Below are 20,544 nucleotides of genomic sequence, written 5' to 3' on the forward strand. Positions count from 1 at the left end.
AAGCTTGCTCTATATAAACAGAGTGGTGTGATAGTGAGGAAAATTTAAAAAGTTCTTCATGATGCATGATCTTGTCAACCTTGGTTTACGACCCAGAGCATCAAAGAGTTCCATAGTGAATTTCAATCATCACTTGATTTGACGGCTTTTTCTTTGTCATGTGCTCTCTCTAGTCCTATTTATAAGAAACATTTGATTTTTTTATTCTAGACCAGATACATCAATTATTCAATGACTCTAAAAAGTCAAATTTTTCTTATAAATAGGACCAGAGGGAGTAGCATAATTGTTAGAATCCCGATGTTTTTAAGGTGAATAAGTACGGAATCTGAGTTCTTACCCGAATCTGCATATACAACGTAATGTCTTTGTCAACTGAATTATGTTCAAGAAAATTGATTTGATGGCTTTTAATATTCTATTAAAAACTCATTTTTGTTGGGTAAAAAAAGGTTAAGGCCGGCTTGACGGATGTTAACACAAATTCAGAGTTCTTTTCAATATATTTTTTTTGCGTTAAATAAGTTTTTGTCTCTAAGAAATATGAAATTTTCTTTTCTTTTCCATAGAAAAAAGGCATGCTTTTCTAGTCTTTACAAAATTTACCTACACACAATTTTAGTCGGTTGTTTTTCAAAATTATGCATTTATTCTTAACATTAAAGTTTTAGAATAAATTTTTTTAGAAATGTTTATAAGATTATAAAATTTATAATTTTAGAACATGGGATGACTTAAATTTGAATTTTTAAATTTCAAACATTCAAAATAGAAGTAACGAAAATCTTGACTTATAAATCAAATTTTGAACTCATTTACACATTGACTTAATAATGAGGATTAAAAATACCTCAACAAAAATTTTATAGACACGAAAACGTGTCGTTCCTTTTATGATGATAAAAATCTAGATTTTATCATTTTTAGGAACAATAAACTATTTAACCCTACTTTTTCTTATAAAATATACAAAAACATAATTCATGTTTAGTTTTTCTCAAAATGTGAAAAATACTTTTTAAAGTATTTTTTTTTGTTACAAAGATAAAAAACAAGAGAAACAAAACAAAAAAGAAAGAAAAAACTAACTACTCCCTAAGAAATAAAGTGCCAGCAACATCGCTTCTTAGGAGATCAACAAGACCAGCAGGGGGGAAATCATGAAGCAGAAACTCAACATCAGAAGAAGCTCCAAGCTTTGCCATATAGTCTGCACATTGATTCCCCTCTCTAAGATTGTGAGAAACTATTACATTGATTTGTTGAAGCATTTGTTTTATGTCTTGTATGATAACAACATAGACACGGAACCTGTCAATGGGGCCATATATATGCTTGATGCAAGCCATATATATGCTTGATGCAAGCAAGAGAAACAGAATAGAAAGCAAGTTCTGCATATCCCAAATCCTTTGCCATGATCAGCCCGTGATAGATAGCAGAAATCTCACTTAGCAAGATGTCATCTGAACCTGGAATGCAACCAGAGAAGCCCGAAAGGAATATACATGCATTGCAAAACTCCACCAAACCCGATTTTGATAGGAGTACCATGGTAACCATTGTTATCAAAAACGCGACTTAAGTCCCAAAATCCTGGTTTTTGCAACTTTGCGTAGCTTCAACGACTCAAATCCATAACAAAGTCCCAAAAACAGGCAAAATCCTATCAAAGTCGCACAAAATCGTGAAATCCATTCAAAATCGCAGGATTTTGAAAGATTTTGTTCATTTTGTTGATAAGGGTCAATTTTTGACCTGGTTCGTAAATTGACCCGATTTGAATCCATGACCCGTTCTATAAATACCCAAAAGGCACATTTTTTTCAGTCTTTCACTTCGCCCCCCACATTTATGTATATGTATTTTGTGGACTTGGAACTTTAGTCATGACTATATGCAATATATAACATATATTTAACATTATTTTTGTTTTGGTAGAATCCTCGATTTTGATTGCGATTTTATGAGCCCCGACTTTGCTATCCTATATCGATTCTACAAAAGTCCTTGGGTAAAATCCTTCGATTTTGATTGCGATTTTACGAGTCCCGATTTTGCTACTCCCTTTCGACTTGAAGTAAAGTCCCGATTTTGATAACCTTGATGGTAACTTCCATCCACATTAAGAATAACACCTGAAAAATTGTTATTGTTCCATCTGATGTACCTGTTAGTTGTAACGGCAGAAGCAGAAGGAGAAGGAGAAAAGCTGATTACAATGCTTTCAATCAAAAAATTTGTTACAAACCAGACGATGTAAAAACCAAGTTTCACGAGCCAAACACATAAGGTTTCGATGTCGCCAAGACCACCAAACTTCTGACATAAAAAGTGATAGCATGGAAACCCTTAGTTCCCCCCTTTAAGCCACTCGTAAGCATCAATAGAAGAGAGGAATTCATGATTAGTGAAACCTAAGTGGTTCCATAACATAGCGGAGAAAGTACAGTCATGAACACAATGTATAAAGGTCTCATTCTGAAGACCGTAGCGAGAGCAAGTAGCTGAAGGAGCTAAATTGCTATGCAGCGATAAAGTTGGTACAACATTATGGCAAGCCAACCAAAAAAGGAATTTGTACTTTTCTGGCAGTTGGAGCTTCCAAATCCAAGACCAAGAGAGTGAAGACAAATTTCGACTAGCTGGATCGGCATTATGAATGAGCCAATTGTAACCACTTTTCGGACAATAAGTACCATTTTTTTATTGCTCCAGATGACAACATCTTCAACAGTATCATTGAAATTCCTATGGATGCGATTTATGAGATCAGAAGCCGCATGGGATCAAAGTATATGAAATCTAGAATTTCAAACTTTTCGGTGTTTGAAGATATATAAATTTTTTTCTAACACATCGTAATTTAAATCTTTGACACAATAGGCACCTTAAGATTCTCACATCTTAGGTCTTTTGGACTAGCTACGGTATAAATTAAGATTCTCGCATCTTAGGTCTTTTGGACTAGCTATGGTATAATATTTGACTCCAAGTAGATGCCCATTCACACGATTTGAGTCTTTTGGACCATATATAACACTACTCTTCAAGCTGTCATTGAGACAGTTGGTTTATTTATTTATTTTACCCGGTATGCCTTCCAAATGAACAAATCTAGAGATCGAGTAATTTTTGTGGAAGATAGTTTTTTTTTTGTAAAGAGTGAAATATAGTCATTTTGTCAACTCTCTCAAACCATTTAAATAATCTTTTTATTTTGGAGTTTTTTTTTTTTTTTTTTTTTTATGTGGGGCAAAACAGATTTTTGGACTTTGTCCGTGAGTTTTTGTAATTGGGCTTGCAAAATTAGTTCTTACCAACTTCTTGTAATATTAGTCGTTAAACTTACGTAGCTCTTACACTCGTCACCCTCAACAAGAATCCAAGACGCGTTAAGCAGCCAACTTGAAAAAAGATTCTCCAGTCAATAACTTTAACAAGAGGTAATTTCAAACCCTAGTTTTTCTCATACCAATTTCTGGTTAACTTATTTAACAGGTGGTGATTTCAAACCCTAGTTTTTCTCATGCCAATATCTGGTTAACTTTTTTTTTTTTTTGAAGAAATCTGGTTAACTTTTCTAACAAGAGGTGATTTCAAACCCTAGATCTTCATTATATGTCAGTATCTGGTTAACTTTTCTAACAAAAGGTGATTTCTAACCCTAGTTTTTGTAATTATTCAACAACAACCAAGGCTTATTCCATTGATCTTTTAAATCTTCTTAATAATTTGTGTTTCTTTAGGTCTTTCTCTATTTCTAGTGATTTGATTCTCTTTATTTGATCTCCCCATCTTATTACTGAATCCACATATTTTTTCTTTACATGTCCAAACCACTTAAGTCTAATTTTTGTATTTTATTATTGCAAATAAAATATGGAATTTTGTTTTGGATTTCACTTATACAAATGTCATCTTTTGGTATCTCACTTATACGTCTTGTTATTTTTATTTTTACAAATACTTCTATCTAAATTTCTTATGATATATATTTAAATTTCTTAGGTTGGGTGTGACTGAAAGAAAAGGAAGATTAGGGATAGTCGAAGCAAAGGATGAAGAGTAAAAGAGAAAGAAAAGAAACAGAAGGAGACCGGCTTAGTAACTTGTGTGATTCTATTTTGCTCCATATAATGAAGTTTATGGACACAAAACAAGCTGTTCAAACTTGTGTATTGTCGACTAGATGGAAGAAACTTTGGCGATGTGTCACTACTCTTGCACTGAATAGTTCAAAATTCGCTCATGGTGTACCCAATTATAATCAATTTGTGTTTTCAGTTCTGTCTCATCGCGACAACTCAATTTCTTTACAAGATATTGATTTAAGACATCAAGGAGGCGTTGAACCTGAACTTGTGGACATGGTCATGAAATATGCTATGTCACATAATGTCGAGAATTTCACACTTGAACTTTATTTGAATTTTAAACCCGGTTACACTTTGCGCCCTAGCATCTTTTCTTGCAAATCTTTGACACGTCTAAAGCTTTCCTTTTGGGGTGTCCCTTGGAGAACAAAAATTCCACCTTCCTTTGAATTGCCTGCTTTGAAAAGCTTGCATCTTATCTCTGTCACTTTTGTTGCACATGATAATGGCATTGTGGATCCGTTTTCAAATTGTAAGATGTTAAGCACTTTGGTCCTTGACTATTGGACTCTACAACGCAATGCAAACGTCCTCTGCATATCTAGTTCTAAGCTATCTAGTTTGTCCATAGGTTGTACCGTTCCGGAACGTTACAAAGTTGTGCTTTCTACTCCAAACCTTAATTCTATATCTCTCACGCGTGGTCTCGTTCACCAAGTCTCTGTATGCAACCTTTCTTTTCTTGAAGAAGTAAATATTGATGTTGCACCATGTCCTAAATATGGTATTTCAGGCCTAATTAATTGGCTAGAAGCTATCGCTAATTATGTTAAGATATTGACAGTTTCTCCAAGTACCCTTGAGGTAAGCTCTTGTTTATCTTGTCTCCTTTTTAATTTTCATATTGCAAGTAAGATGTTCTTCGTTTCTACTCTCTTGTTAATACTCAGTCTCTCTTAAAATATTAGTGTGTTCAATCGCGGATTGTGGAAAATAGAGGTTTGTTCAAATTATGCTATATTACAATGTTAAAGTGCCTGTATGGTCAGTATTTGACAACACTTTGTACCAAATAGTCTATCGCGGAACAATGGTGACTTGTTAAAATTCTGCTACGGCATAGTACTATAGCTACGGTATAGCATTATCGCCTCTTTGGAATATGTCTAATACCTTGTTTGGTGCAGGTTCTAATTCACCCAACTTCATGTTCAATTAGAAGTAAACTTCCTTGTTTTGTTAGATTGAAGTCATTGAAATTGAAAGTGAAAGGGTTATATATACCACCTGACCCGGAGGAAGTAAGAAGACTTCTGAATTGCTTTCTTAAAAAGTCTCCACAGGCCAAAGTGAATACAGATTAGTGTGATTTCTAGGCATGACTCTTCTTCAGGTAGATATTCTTATCTTATGAGCGATTGTTTGTAACTCTTATAGATTCTTTCTCAATTTATTGATCTATGAAAAGTTGTAATTTAAAGGAAACTAGTTAAAAACCTGTGCTAGACACTGGTTAAATTTTTTTTTTTTTAAAAATCAAAAGAATTTATTTAATATAGAAAATATATCATGTCAATTAATTTACTCATCGAAAATAAAACCAAAGGTTTTAATTTGAATTCTATTTATGAACTCATGTTATAATATGATATATATTTCTCGAAATGTTGTTGATACGTGTATATAAAGAAATTTTATAGCTAAAACCAAACGATGGTTTTGTTGAGATTACTATAAGATCTGTTGTATATCCTTTCTCTGATACCTCCATAACATTAGTACTTTAGATTTTGTTGCAAACTTAGTTACTTTATTGGATAGTGGTCACAGATTTTGTCGTAATTACAAATTTATATACATGACTTTCGATAGTAATATTATTATACTTCTGTTAATTCTTTTGGCAACCAAGTTCTAATCACATATGCTCATAAAACATCAACTTGAATTTTAAATAGAACAACAACAAACACGATTTCATTCATAGATAATCAGGATTAGAGTACATTGTTTAATCAACTTCTTAACTGAAAAGAAAACTGACGAGTTAAAGGCAAAATACAACATCACATAATGCATAAAAACATATGAACTAATTTAAGCATTCATTAACTTTAAAAACATGAATCATATGACTGAGAATGCCATCAAAGAAATTGAAACGGATTATATCTCCAATCTCGAATCCATTTTCATTGCAAATGTACTCCCTTCCATCAAGTGTTGTAGTCAGTAATTGATAATTATGGTAACGAATATCACAAAAACCTTTCACACCTCTCTTACCACTAAGAACCAAGTACTCAAAATCATTGTCCCATAAGACTTCATTAAATTTCTTTGGCAAAATCTACCAAAAAAAGTACATAAGATTGGTACAGATATAAGATTTTTGATAGACAAACATATAAATGAAAATATCGATTTTGAAGACTCAACTAATTCTGATGTTAAAGACATCTTCATTTCTCCCAAAGCAACATCAAAGAACAAAGTGTGACCAATTTTTTTACTCCTGCTAAATTATTTTTTAGAAGGCGAAGTGAAATTGATTATGTCCTAAGTAGTGTAGATATATTTGTTGATGTCCTTGGAGATGATAAAATTGTCTAAGTTCGTTAAGCCCAGACTTGAGTGACTCAAGTCAACATTAAAATTGATCAAATGTGAGTTTCCATTTGAATCTATTAAATTCCACTCATTACTCAATTCTTAATGAAAGTCCTTAACAAACGTTGGATGAACTTCTCTGCAGTCCTTCAAAACAAATGACATATAAAATTTCATTAGAATGTAGTGTCAAATTAAAAATTATTATTAGCAAAACTTTAAAATGAATCCTTTGGAGAAAAAACATGGATTAACAAATTTACCTCTTGAAACATGAATTGTTTCAAAGTCATCCAAAACATTCATCTTCATAACTCTGCGAAAGTTGAATATATTCAAGTAGAAAATGAAAGAGAAGAACATGATAATTGGAGAAGAGTAAGTGCATAGGATAGAAAGAAGGAATGGAGAGAAATATGAAGAAAAAAAAAGTGGATTGGGATGAGAGAAAAAAAAAATGAGAATTTGAATTTCAAAAGGCGGGATTTTGCCCCAAAATTTTAGAGAAGCTGAGTGCTGAGAAGCTATTTCAGTTAGAAGATTACTTAAATGCCCTTTTGGAGGGCATTAAAGTAAATTCGTTTATATGTTATTTTTATAGATAGTTAGTAGATGTGTTTCAGTAGGGAACTAAATGTGAAACAAACAAATTAATTGACCTTTTTAGTGATCAAATATACGATAAAACGTTTGTTTTTTGTTGGAGAATATACGATAAAACATCATGACGGCGTTTGATCCATGTAGGGATAAGTTTGAACTTCACTTGTGTTTTTAATTCAGTAAGAATATGATCAATAGAGTGTGGTTTAAATTTATTTTGTACTTCATTGACTGTGCTGAAAAAAATGAATAATCAATTAGAAAACATGAATAATATATTCTAGTTTTTATTTAGACTATATAAAAATAATTAACTAATTTGATTAACTAATTATCATTTTTATTCCGTAAAAAAATTATCATTTTTATTAACATAGTTTAAATTGGAAAAAAATTTAATCAATTTAATATAAATATTTTTAGAAAATTTAATTAATTCAATTAGAAAACCTTAAAAAATTAATTCAATTAGAATATGAAAATAAAAAGATAAAGAGGTAGAATTAATTCAATTTTTAAGAAAAATTATATTAATTCAATTTGTTGCAATTGTTCGATGGTTGTTGTACGAATTTGTCTTCTGTTAGTGAAAGTAGAAGAAGATGCAGATTGCGGAAATTTCAGATCCAGGATGGCCATGGAGGTCACGCAGCGACAAAGAGGTGGAAGAAGTTTGGTGTATTTTTTGGGCCGTTTATACCCGGGTAAGAAATTTTCGGGCCATAGCCCAACTTGAAAAAACATATAACACGGTTGAGTTTTTATGGCTTCATTTCATCTCCTTATTCGACGGCACCGGAAACATTGTTCGATAGGTTGGTGCTGGATATTGTGATTATACAATGTCTTCGGACATCAGGTAATGCTCTAATGTCGTTGGATTTTATGTTTAAATTTTTAATTGTTTTAAATTTATTATTTGTTTCAAAGTTAATCGAAAAATTTTATGAAAAAGGAGTAAAATTTGTCATGTGGTTTCGAATCAACATAAAACACAAGAATGAAATGAATGTTGTTCACCTGCAAATGGGTCATTTGCGACATAGGGTTTTCCTCAATAAGCCAAGCCCATTCTTATTTCATTTGTCTGGTATTAATGAAAATTCCAAATTTCGTAACTAATTTTTGTAATGGCAGTACTATGATCGATTCAGAGTGGGATGATTCCATTGACATTTTTGAACCTCTTGCTGTAATAGATGGTGATCTTGAGGTTGATGGCCCAAAATTTGCATATTTTAATAATTTTCAAAATGCGGATCAACACTTCTGGTTGGATTGGGTTGATCCGGCTGATGGGAGGAATGTTTTAGTTAGTTATGAATTTCGATGTTATTTTCTGAAATGTAATACTGGTTAGTTGTGAGGATGATAGAAAATAGGCTAAAATATGCTTTTGGTCCCTGCAAATATAGCGAATTTGGGTTTTGGTCCCTGGTAAATTTTTTTTTTGAAATCCATCCCTGCAAAATTTTTTGTTTTTATTTGGCTGGTTTTCGCATAGGTGGCAGTTGCTGAAGGTTTAAGAAGATTCAAATAGATTCACATAGAATCTTGATAAAGATTAATCCAGGAACACAAGGAAAAGAGACGATGAACAAGAGATAGATAAAAAAAATTGAATCAGAAAATCCCAATTGTAAGAAGAAAGAAAGGATGAAGGATTCAAGAAATAAAGGTTGAAGGTTAGGTGTTGTGGTGGTAAAGAAGATGAAGGATGATATTCTGGGTTTGAATTTAGAACTCTAACCCCTTTTTATGTTAATTATATCTTTCTTTTTTAATTATGAAAACAAATTTATTTTAATTAAAATGATTTTAAAAATGTAATAAATTAGTTAAAATCCACGTGTGTGCCACATGTACAAATCGGTATAGTCATCAACTGCCACCTATGCAAAAACTAGCAAAATAAGCAAGAAAGTGGGCCCATGGACCTTTTTAAAAAACAAAAAAATTTGCAGGGATGGATATCAAAAAAAAAAATTACCAGGGACCAAAACCCAAATTCGCTATATTTGCAGGGACCAAAATCATATTTTAGCCTAGAAAATATTAATTTTTATTTGTATTTGTTTTTTTTGGAATATGTATCATATTCCTAATGATATTGGTGCTCAAAGTATGTATGCGAATCAAGTTCAAAATTGTAACCAAAAAAAAAAAAAAGAATCAAGTTCAAATTCAACATGTTGATGATATAATTCTGAGGAAACATATGAATGTGAAGTTCATAGTGTTGTTTGTAATTGGAAGGAGAAATATGTGACCAAAGGATTGTATGATTTTGTTCGGGCAAAGGATCTAAAAGTCGGTGATTCATTGTTCTTCATGATGCTATATATATATATATATATATATATATATATATATATATATATATATATATATATATATATATATATATATATATATATATATATAGATATATATCAGTGATTAGGTCGTGATTAGGTGTTAATTGTTACTAAAATTGTGGCGGATAGGCTTGCTTGTATTACTTCTCGGATCATTTCTATTGAGCAAAGGGGCTTCGTCAGGGACCGCAACATCTCTGATTGCGTTATTCTTGCCTCTGAAGCGATCAATTCTCTTGAAAATAAACATTATGGTGGAAATATTGCTCTCAAAGTCGACATCTCCAAGGCATTTGATACTTTAGATTGGAATTTTTTGGTTATGGTTCTAAGCAATTTCGGTTTTTCCACAACTTTCATTAACTTGATTCTTACTATTTTAAAGTCTGCTCGTTTATCTATTTTGGTTAATGGAAAGGTGGTTGGTTTTTTCACTTGTTCCCATGGGGTTCGTCAGGGAGATCCTCTTTCCACTCTCTTATTTTGTCTGGCTGAAGAGGTTTTTAGCAGAGCCCTCTCTGCTTCTGCAGCTAGGGGTAGCTTATTCCTATGTATTATTGCCGTGGGACTTCTTTTCCGACACATGTGATGATATCATGATCTTTTGCACAGGTATGAAGAGTAACATCCCGGAGCTTCTTAGTATTTTTCATAAATATTCAGAGGTCTCTGGTCAGATTGTGAACAATGCAAAAAGCTGTTTCTTCACAAGTTCAATGTCTGTAACTCGGACAAATATAATTGCTAATATGTTGGGTTTCAGTGTTGGATCAGTGCCTTTTTTGTATCTTGGGTGTCCTATTTTTCAAGGAAAACCAAATGTAATTCACTTCCGTATGATTACATACAAGATTAGAAATAAATTAGCTACTTGGAAAGGCAGCATTCTTTCAATTATGGGCAGGGTGCAGCTAGTAAAATCAATCATACATGGGATTCTTGTTTATTTATTCTATGTTTATTTTTGGCCTAGACGACTGCTGCGTTTACAAAAAAAGTTTGCACTATTTCGTGGATGTGTTGGCCTTGGTCTGAAGGTGGGTTGGATATCAAACCTACGTGTTTGATTAGCGAAGCTTTGATTCTGAAGTTGTCTTGGGATTTAATGGCAAAGGACTCTCAATGGTCTATTCTATTCATGAGGCTTTATTTTTCTAATGGTAAACCAATCACGCACTACTTCAAATCCTCAGTTTGGTCGGGCATAAAAGTACAGACTAGCACAGTTATGGTGAACTCTTTGTGGATTGTAGGAATGGGTGAGCGAATTCATTTTTGGACCGATAATTGGCTTGGTGAGCCTTTGGTAGACTTGATTCAACTCGACTCCGATTTTCGTGGTCATCTTAAAGGAACGGTGTCTGAAGTTATAGTGAATGGCAGTTGGGAGTTGCCTGCGGCTCTAAAATATTATGGGGACATTAAGGATCGTTTAGATACAATAGTGTTACCTACATGTCATCTCCCTGACGTGTTGGTGTGGCCTCACTCCCCAGATGTGATTATTTTTTCGAAGCATGCGTATTCCTTTCTTCGTCTGAGGACCTCTTTGCTGCCTTGGTCGGAACACATTTGGAGTTCTTCTATTTCGCCTTCTCATTCTTGTATTTATTGGAGGCTCCATCATGGTAAGATGCCCATGGATGAAAATCTTAGAAGTCGTGGCTGCATTGTAGTGTCCATTTGTAGCTTATGCTTGACTGCGGCTGAATCTTTCGAGCATCTTTTTCTTCGGTGTCAGTTTGCAAGGCAGCTTTGGGACTGGATAGGAGTTAAGCTAAATTGTGTTATTGATTGCTCTTCAGTAGACTCTCTCCTTTCTTGTAGGCCGGCCAGGTGTTCCTCTCAGGTGTCAGACATTTATTTGGCAGCAATATTGCACACGCTTCATACAATTTGGTAGGCTAGAAATTCCTTGCATTTTTCAACAGTGAAGCCAACTTTGCATTCAGCCAAAGTCCGTATTCATTCATTTGTTGCAATGTCCAGAAATGTTTCTAAGGGTAAGTGTTTACACTCTGACTTCGCTTTTCTTGATTCTTTTGCGGTTTCACCTCATTGCCGAAGAGTCAAAGAAATTATTTTGGTTTTGTGGAAGCCTCATACTGCTCCGTGGTTGAAGGTAAACACAGATGGTTCGGTGATTGGTGGATATGAAGCTTGTGGGGGGCTGTTTCGTGATAATTTAGGCACTTTTCGTGGTGCTTTCTCTTGTAACTTTCGGTGATTGGTTTTGAACGAGATATTATTTCTCATATTGGTTACGCTTGAATTTTTAATGAAAAAGAAATTTGAAAGAAGTTTAATTTTTTGGTTTTATTTTTATGCGATAAAAATAAATATTTAGTTAATAATAATATAATTTATTTTTATTTTTAAAAAAATTATTAACATAAATTGTGAATAATCGTTTGATTTTGAAAATATAATTGTTTTACTAAAATGTTTTGTGAATTTTGTCCAATTAGGTCAAATGTGATTGGATTAAGTCTAAGAATCAAAGAGTGATGTTTGGGTTAGGATGATTATAGTAATGTTCGCCAAATAACTTCATTGGTAATGTTAGGGTTAGGGTTTGGATGAATTATTGAATTAATTTAATTACTTAATATTATTTATTATTTAACAATCCTTTTAAACCACCCCATACCCTTTTGACCTTTTTAAGGTGTCCATTCCATAATGCAAAGTTTCCAAACCCAATTATTAACAATATCTTCAAGTAATTCACGCAACACATCAACTTCTGGGTAGGTGAAGTGTTCCAACAAAAATTGTTTTGTTGGCAACTTGCTGAGATTCAAGTCTCCATGTCCGTTGAAAATCCAAATCGACTTTACTACTCTTGTAAAAAAAAATAAAGGAACGTGAACGCCGCTGCACATACTTCAGTTTGCGCGACCCAAGACCAAGGCATACTACCACCAATTTCTAATACTTCAACAAAGGTACATATGGTTGAGGGTGTTGAATCTGACAAAAGAAAGGGTGTAGTTGTTGAGTGGGATGATGATGATGCTAACAACAACGTTATATTTGATGTACCTGATGAAGAAAACGATGACAATACCATGAAAAGCTATCAATATATACCAACCATAAATGTTGAAACAACTTTGTATACACTCATGCTTATATTACCAGAGTGTTGGACAAAACCAACTACTTCACACCCATACAACTCAAACATGGCAGCAACTAAGAACATCAGATTGTGAAGAAACTATTTGGAAGCCCACCTACAAAGACCAATATGATAACCTTTGGTGAAGGAAATGGCAATAAACCCGTGGAGACTCCTTTACTACCGTTGATGACTATCAAAAAGAGATCGAGGACTCCAAACATTCCAAAGCCTACTAGAACTCCTTCATCTTATTTTCCAAAGAAATTTTCATCACAAATTCTGTTTAGATGCACTGCTGACATGTTTCTTGAACCAAAGGAGATACAAGTGTGTTCATATTTATTCTAAAAGTTTGGTAGAAAGGAGTAAGTTTTCGCATTCAACAAGTTTCTTAATATTATTTAAAAACAATTACTTTGTTACGTATAATAATGTCATGTTTTTTTAACTTTAGAGAAAAGTTTGTGAAATTTAAGCTAGAAATTTGGAGGCAAACCTTGGGAATTTTGCATGTCTTGTACCTAGGAAACTTGTTACACCTCAGGTAAAAAAAAAATTGGTACTTAGTTAAATATTTGTGATATTTTTTTGCTAACTTTATAACAAAAAAAATTAAATACTATGAAGATTATCACACTTGTATGTGAAAAATTGTGTTGGAAGCATGCATATACTACATTGAAAGCTGTTTGGTGTCTTCCACCTTCATTTGCGGTAATCTACGAACACTTAAATTCATTTAAGGTTATAACATGTGTACTCTAGTTATAATATGTTAACTTATCATGGAATGATAGGTTGATGTGTTCAAAGGTGAAACATGCCATGACTTGCTACTTAAATACGGAAAGGAATGGATGGAACCATTTAAAAAACTTAAATATGTAAGATAATAGACCAATATTATTAATGTAGCTTAAGATCAACCAAATAAATTACCATTAATATATTTATAATTTTTTCCATCTTAGGTGTATGTTCATATTCAAACGATGTATGATAGTGTCTATCCACATTGGTTCTTGATGGTCATTTCCATGGATGAGAAAAAGGTTTATCACCTAGATTCATATTTGTGTGCAAGCAACATCATGGATATGCGTAGAATGATTGAAGCCATGGTAAATTAAGTTTTTTTATATTCATGTTCATTTTGTTCACCTTTTATTTCTAAATTTGATTCAAATCATGGTTTATGTTTCCAAGGCTACCACTTTGTCAAACATTATCAATTCCCCCCAATACGGATCAAAGTTTGTTGGTCGTGATTACAATTTCATTGCTTGGAAAGTTGAGGAAGTGAGAGGTATTCCTAATTGTGTGTCAAGTGAGAATTCTGCTTTGTGGATTTTGGATTGGCTAGAGCGTGACAATTATTTCACAAATGAAGTTGTTGGGAAGGTATAATCAAAACACAAATGCTTGTTGATATCAATTCGAAAATCAGTTATTTCATTTATGTGTCAAAACTAATATAAATATTCATTTTACGCATAGATTGAAGAGAATGGTATTCGTATGCGAACAATTGCGACTTTGATACTTGGACTCCATAACGAGTTGAAAGAGGATGTTGAAGTGAGGATTGTTGGCTTTTTGCAGTCCTATACTCTTTAGTTTGGGTTTCATATCTTTTTTTTTTCTTCTTAACTTTGGGTTTATGAACCCATTTTTTGTGTAATTGTGGTTATGACTGGGATGGGGCCTAGTTAAACCTTATGATTCAGCCCAAATAATTTGAAACTATTATATACTAATAAGTAATCTTATATATCCTAACTATTTTTCTTGCATCATCGATCAAGTCAAGGTGATGAATGAAAAAAATTCAACATATTTTATCCTATCAAATGAACTACGACATATTTTCCCAATATTATGTTTCCATTCATTATAATGTTAATTCTATAGCTGATAGTGCATTCACACAACCTGAAAAAAAAAATTATTACACTAATTTCTTGCACAGTTCACATACTACAACCTTCGAATGAACATATACTTTGCACAAATTGAAAAAAAATGTATTACGCTAATTGCTTGCACAATTCATATAATATGACCTTTGAATAAACATGGACTTTGGACAACCTGTAAAGTGATACCCTTATTGCTTACAGAGTTCACATACTACTGTGAACATGGACTGTAAACAACCTGGAAAAATTGTGCTACACATATTACTTCCACAGTTCACATACTTCTACCATCCATCAATCTTCCAAACATTTTATACATTCACACAGACACAGTCTTTAAAATCAACACTCATGCCAAACAAACATCATACACATTCACACAAACTAAATTCTACCAAACTTATATATGTCTTTAAAACAACCATTAGAACATAAATATCTTACACATCACATAAATTTGAAATAAAATACATCACTAATATACTATACTACACCATGTTTAAAATCAGAACAACACACATAACATGTCTTACACACCACATAAATCCAAAATAAAATATAGCAAAACGCTACTATACTATCCAAAGCCTTTTGTCAAAGTCAAACCTTCATCGTTTCACTCAGACATCCTACAATACATGACATAAATCAGAAATCAAATATTAAATTCAATTAATTTTCCCACAAAAAAATTCAATTAATTTATCATCGATGACAATTATTAACATGAGTTTATAATATATTACTGTATCTACAACATTAAGATCCTCATCCAAACTCATGTCTTCACAGGTATTTTCTTCAACTACTTGACTTGAACTTGAAACGTGACATGACTTTCTATTGTGCCCCTTTCTTCCACATGCACCACAAGTATGCACTTCCCTTAGTGTTTTGAATTTGGTTTGGGAAGTCTATGGATGGGAAACATTTTTTATTGATATAACCCCGGTTTTGTTTAGACTATGATTGATTTTAAAGGACACTTAATGATATAATCTAGCTCTCCATCTTTTTTCCACCCGAAAGATTTGAACCCAAGACTATGCTTAAGGAATCTGACCACCAATTGCCCTGGAACTAGTATAATGTTGGTACACATTCGTACCTAATATATATATATATATATATATATATATATATATATATATATTAATATTTAGTAAAAATATGTTAAATTATATGATTAATTAAAATAGAAATATATATTTTCAAAGTAATTAATTATATATATATATATATATATATATATATATATATATATATATATATACATACATACACACACACACACACATATATATATATACCAATATTATATTGGTCAAATTAAACCATTAATAAAACATTAAATTGGTCAAAAATAATTCACATTTAATTATATATATAAATATATATATTAATAGTTTAATCTTTAAATATAATTAATTTGACTACATGATTTATATGTATATAATCAAATGTGAATTACTTTTAACCAAATTTAATGTTTTATTAATGGTTTAATTTGACCAATATAATGTTGGTATATATATATATATAATTAATAATTTGAAAATATATATTGCTATTTTAATTATTCATATAATTTAATACATTTTTACTAAATATGTGTTTCTAATCAGTCAACATAGTTTTGAAAGAAAAGACAAAAAAAATATTGGTAGTAAGTGTTAAAAATCCATTGGTTTAAATAAAACAATATTCTTTAGTAAATGTCTGATACTTTCTCTTTATTTCAAGATTATTAATAATAAGAAACTCAACACACAAAACAAAGAAATAACTCTGTTTCAAAAGGGAGGTCATTCTTCTTCTTGAATTCACAAAATTTTAAACAAAAAATTTTAAGTTTCATTTCTTATTGATTAAAATCTTGGTTTAAAATTTTGTGAATTCAAGAAGAAGAATGACCTCTCTTTTGAAACAGAGTTATTTCTTTGTTGTGTGTGTTGAGTTTCTTATTATTAATAATCTTGAAATATAGAGAAAATACCATACATTTACTAAAGAATATTGTTTTATTTAAATTAATGGATTTTTAACACTTACTACCAATATTTTTTGTCTTTTCTTTCAAAACTATGTTGACCGATTATAAACACATATTTAGTAAAAAATGTATTAAATTACATGATAATTAAAATAGTAATATATATTTTCAAAGTAATTAATTATATATATATATATATATATATATATATATATATATATACATACATATACATATATACCAACATTATATTGGTCAAATTAAACCATTAATAAAACATTAAATTTGGTTAAAAGTAATTCACATTTGATTATATACATATAAATCATGTAGTCAAATTAATTATATTTAAAGATTAAACCATTAATATATATATATTTTTTGATATATAATTAAATGTGAATTATTTTTGACCAATTTAATGTTTAATTAATGGTTTAATTTGACCAATAAAATGTTGTATATATAATTAATTACTTTGAAAATATATATTACTATTTTAATTATTCATATGATTTAACACACACACACACACACACACACACACACACACACACACACACACACACACACACACACATATATAATATATATATATATATATAAGAATTTTCAACAAAATTAAATCTTTCTTCATATTGCACATCTGCAAATGAAGGGCGAGGATAAAAATTTCTAGTTCTAGGCCTAGGTCCTGGTCCTAATTTATTAATACTACTTTCTTCTTGGGAAAGCGTATTAATTACAGATGAAGATGCCAGATTCATTTTATTTAATTTCTTAATTAATTCATCTATCTTTTCTTCTGATTTTTCTTGTCCTAATTTCATTTTAGTGACAGTATTTTTAGAAGGGACCTCATATTTGTATATAGGTCTATTTGGATCAAGTTTAGTTATAATTTCCTCTTTAGGAGTAGAAAGAGCTCCTTCAATTCTAACTAATTGTTGTGCTATTGTATTTAATGTTTGATTTGTATAATTTAATTGTGTGTGTATATGGTAAAAATCTTTTCTAGTTGTAAGCGTTGGTGGCTGATCAGGATTTTTAATTTTTTTAAAATGTGCGGCTTCTATTTCCATATTTTCAACTTTTAACATAATAGGTTCTAAAGGGGATGTGCAGAAACAATAATTTCTTTATTAGTAGTTTTCCACTGGGTAGTCATTCTAGTATTAGTATCTAGAAACATTTTATCAGTATAAGGATTGTGTATTTCATACTCTAAACAATATAATTCAAACCATGTGAAAAAATTAATATTAATCTCGTGATATGTCAAGAAATCATAGAATTCCTTTAAGTAATGATCTGTTAATTTTTTATTAAAGGTAGAGAAATACCAATCTCTCTTTTGTTTATTATGATCTCCCATAAAGTTGATTTTAATCCAATCTTTATCTATTTCAAAAGGCTCTCCTTTAGTTAATGTATTACAAACCTGAGACTTAGTAGGAGAAGGTGATCTAGATGGTGATCTAGGCCTTTCCTGCTGATATAATGGAACTGGAACTGCTGGTTCGAAGTTAACCCCAGTTAAATTAACCCTTATAGTAGAATCTATTGAGCGTCTAGACGCTAAGGGTTGAGTACTAGAAGTTGAACTGATACTACTAGACCCATAATACCTCTGAGACTGGCTTCTGTTCATTCTAATTATGACAGATCCATCTCTATCTTGGATTGTATGACTAATAGATCTAGATTCTGGGTTTTCATTTTTAACAACATTTTGTAAGACCCATTCCTCTGGTAATTTTTCAATTATTTCTGAAGCAGTTAATATCTTAGGAGTTATTACCATAGACTTGTTAAGATTAGCTTCTATAATACACGTTTCATTTTTTGAGGTGGCTTTTAATGATTTAAAGTCATAATTAACCTTAGAGACTTTATAAGTAATTCTACTTATTACATCTAAATTAGCAACTCCTGGTACGAAGGTATCTCCTTGAGTTACCACGCAAATAGCTAATGAGTTTGGAGTAAAACTAAAATTGGGATGACAATTAAAGTATGCTGGTCCACTATTTAAATTTGACTCTAATGTAGCTATTGTTGATTCATGAAAATCTTTAATTCTTGTGTCACGTAATACTAAGAGTAAAGGGGTATTTAATCCTAACCTGTGTAGAGGTTTAACTGCTACTTGGATTAATCCTAAATGAATATATTTATATCCATCTTTTTGATGTTTGTTAATTAATTCTTTGTTTAATGGTTTAATTACTTCATATTTATTTACAACCGAAGTTGCAGATTCAACTGTGTGAATTATCTTTTGAGCATTGAACTCAAAAGTACTAAATTTATATATCTCTTTTAGTTTTATTTCTGGTAAAGACCAATTGGCTAATTTATCCTCTATTTCTTGGATTTCTAATTCATGATTTTGATATTCATCTTGATTTAATTCGTCTATATTAGGGTTACTAGATGTTGAAGGACATAATGTTCTATTACTTGTACTTCTACGACTACTAGATCCTAACTGACTTAAAGCCCTTATTATTTGAGACATAATTCAAAATCTTTTTTAAACAAACTAGAATTCTTTCTTTAAATTCTTATTATCTCTCTCTCTCTCTCTCCCCCCTTATAGTTTGTGCCTATTTGCTTCTAAAGTGTGCTAAACCAACGGTTTCACGGCCTACCCAAAGGACTTACTACCTGGACCACACACTAATAGTTACAAAAGGTAAAGGTCAGGGTTACAAAGATCAAAAGATAATTAGAAATAAAGTTGTAAAACTAGAATAAAAAAAAAACTTTGAATTAATTTCAAACAATATCAGGCTCTGATACCAGTTACGCGGAAACACTTAAATATGAAACAGCTCGCTGTTCTTCGGGGAAAACTAATATAGTGAGATGCATGCGAGTTATACTAGTAATTAAAGAGTTGGTTTCAATCTCGAAACTAAAATAATTTCTTGGTACAAAATTAATGATATGAATACTGAAGCTTATAAACATGATTTCATTTATGATAAAAGCTTAAAACTTACAAGAGCTTAAAAACTTAAGACTTAAACTTACAAGAGTTTCAGAGCTCAGGGATCTTAGAATGCTTGCAGAGGAATTTGCTTGCAAACTTCGAATTCCTAGACAGAAGTCCGGACTTCAAAATTATACACCGGATTTAAAATAAAATGCATGGCCGACACTGGCCGAAAGTAAAAGCAAATAACGTGGCCGACACTGGCCTAAAGTAAAAGCAAATATCGTGGCCGACAAAGTTAATTGGCCAAATAGTAAAACATAATGGTCGACATGACCTGTAATTATTACTAGACGCCAAAACGGCTTTTAATAAAGAGAAAGTAATTTTACACCAATAATTGTTGATAGCGTTTAATCAATAATTCCATAACAATCTTCTTCATTTTCTTGAAATTGTTCTTCGGTGGCAGATTCGCGATCACTTCCTGAAACTGTAGACATTGCCTCTTGTAATTTTTCAAAAAATTCTTTAGGATCCGAGGTGGATGATAAAGAAGCCATTAATTTTTCTTTGTTGGCTAAGAAGGGCGTTTCTTCTGGGACAGAGACTCCTTTGCATTTAGAGGGGTTATTTCTGAACCAATCGTCTAATACCTTGGAGTCTAGAAGGGCTGGATTAAACTTAACCCACCACTTAATTTTAATTTTCTTGACTAATTCTTGACCAGTACATTCGGCCCAAATCTGCTGAGTAGCAAATGACCAGGCAGTAATCCAAGTTATGCCAAAAACGGCACAAAAGGCCAAAAGACTTTTATGCTTTGGGCAAGTAGTTAAGTGGGAAAATCTTTCATAGGCTTGTAAAGTAAATCTGGTAATATGTGCTTGTTAAGGC

The 20,544-nt window shown here is 31.6% G+C and overlaps 1 protein-coding gene across 1 annotated transcript; it reads left to right on the forward strand.

The window, feature by feature from the left end:
• Positions 1-4,061: 4,061 nt before the first annotated feature.
• Positions 4,062-11,894, forward strand: LOC146929740 (F-box/LRR-repeat protein At4g14103-like). The gene is made up of 4 exons (XM_085707395.1): positions 4,062-4,961; positions 5,285-5,440; positions 11,504-11,566; positions 11,670-11,894. The coding sequence occupies exons 1-4, from the start codon at positions 4,062-4,064 to the stop codon at positions 11,892-11,894; spliced, it is 1,344 nt and encodes a 447-aa protein (XP_085563521.1).
• Positions 11,895-20,544: the final 8,650 nt, after the last annotated feature.

This window comes from Medicago sativa, chromosome 4, assembly GCF_051527215.1.
Source record: "Medicago sativa cultivar Bolivia chromosome 4, Bolivia_mono, whole genome shotgun sequence".
In the NCBI taxonomy this organism is placed as follows: Eukaryota; Viridiplantae; Streptophyta; class Magnoliopsida; order Fabales; family Fabaceae; genus Medicago; species Medicago sativa.

Excerpts from the sequence above, each read along its gene's own strand:
- LOC146929740 (XM_085707395.1), top strand. The coding sequence starts at position 4,062 with ATGAAGAGTAAAAGAGAAAGAAAAGAAACAGAAGGAGACCGGCTTAGT. Across the intron at positions 4,962-5,284 it reads TTTCTCCAAGTACCCTTGAG|GTTCTAATTCACCCAACTTC; the intron begins GTAAGCTCTTGT and ends TGTTTGGTGCAG. Across the intron at positions 5,441-11,503 it reads TTCTTAAAAAGTCTCCACAG|GTGTTCCTCTCAGGTGTCAG; the intron begins GCCAAAGTGAAT and ends TAGGCCGGCCAG.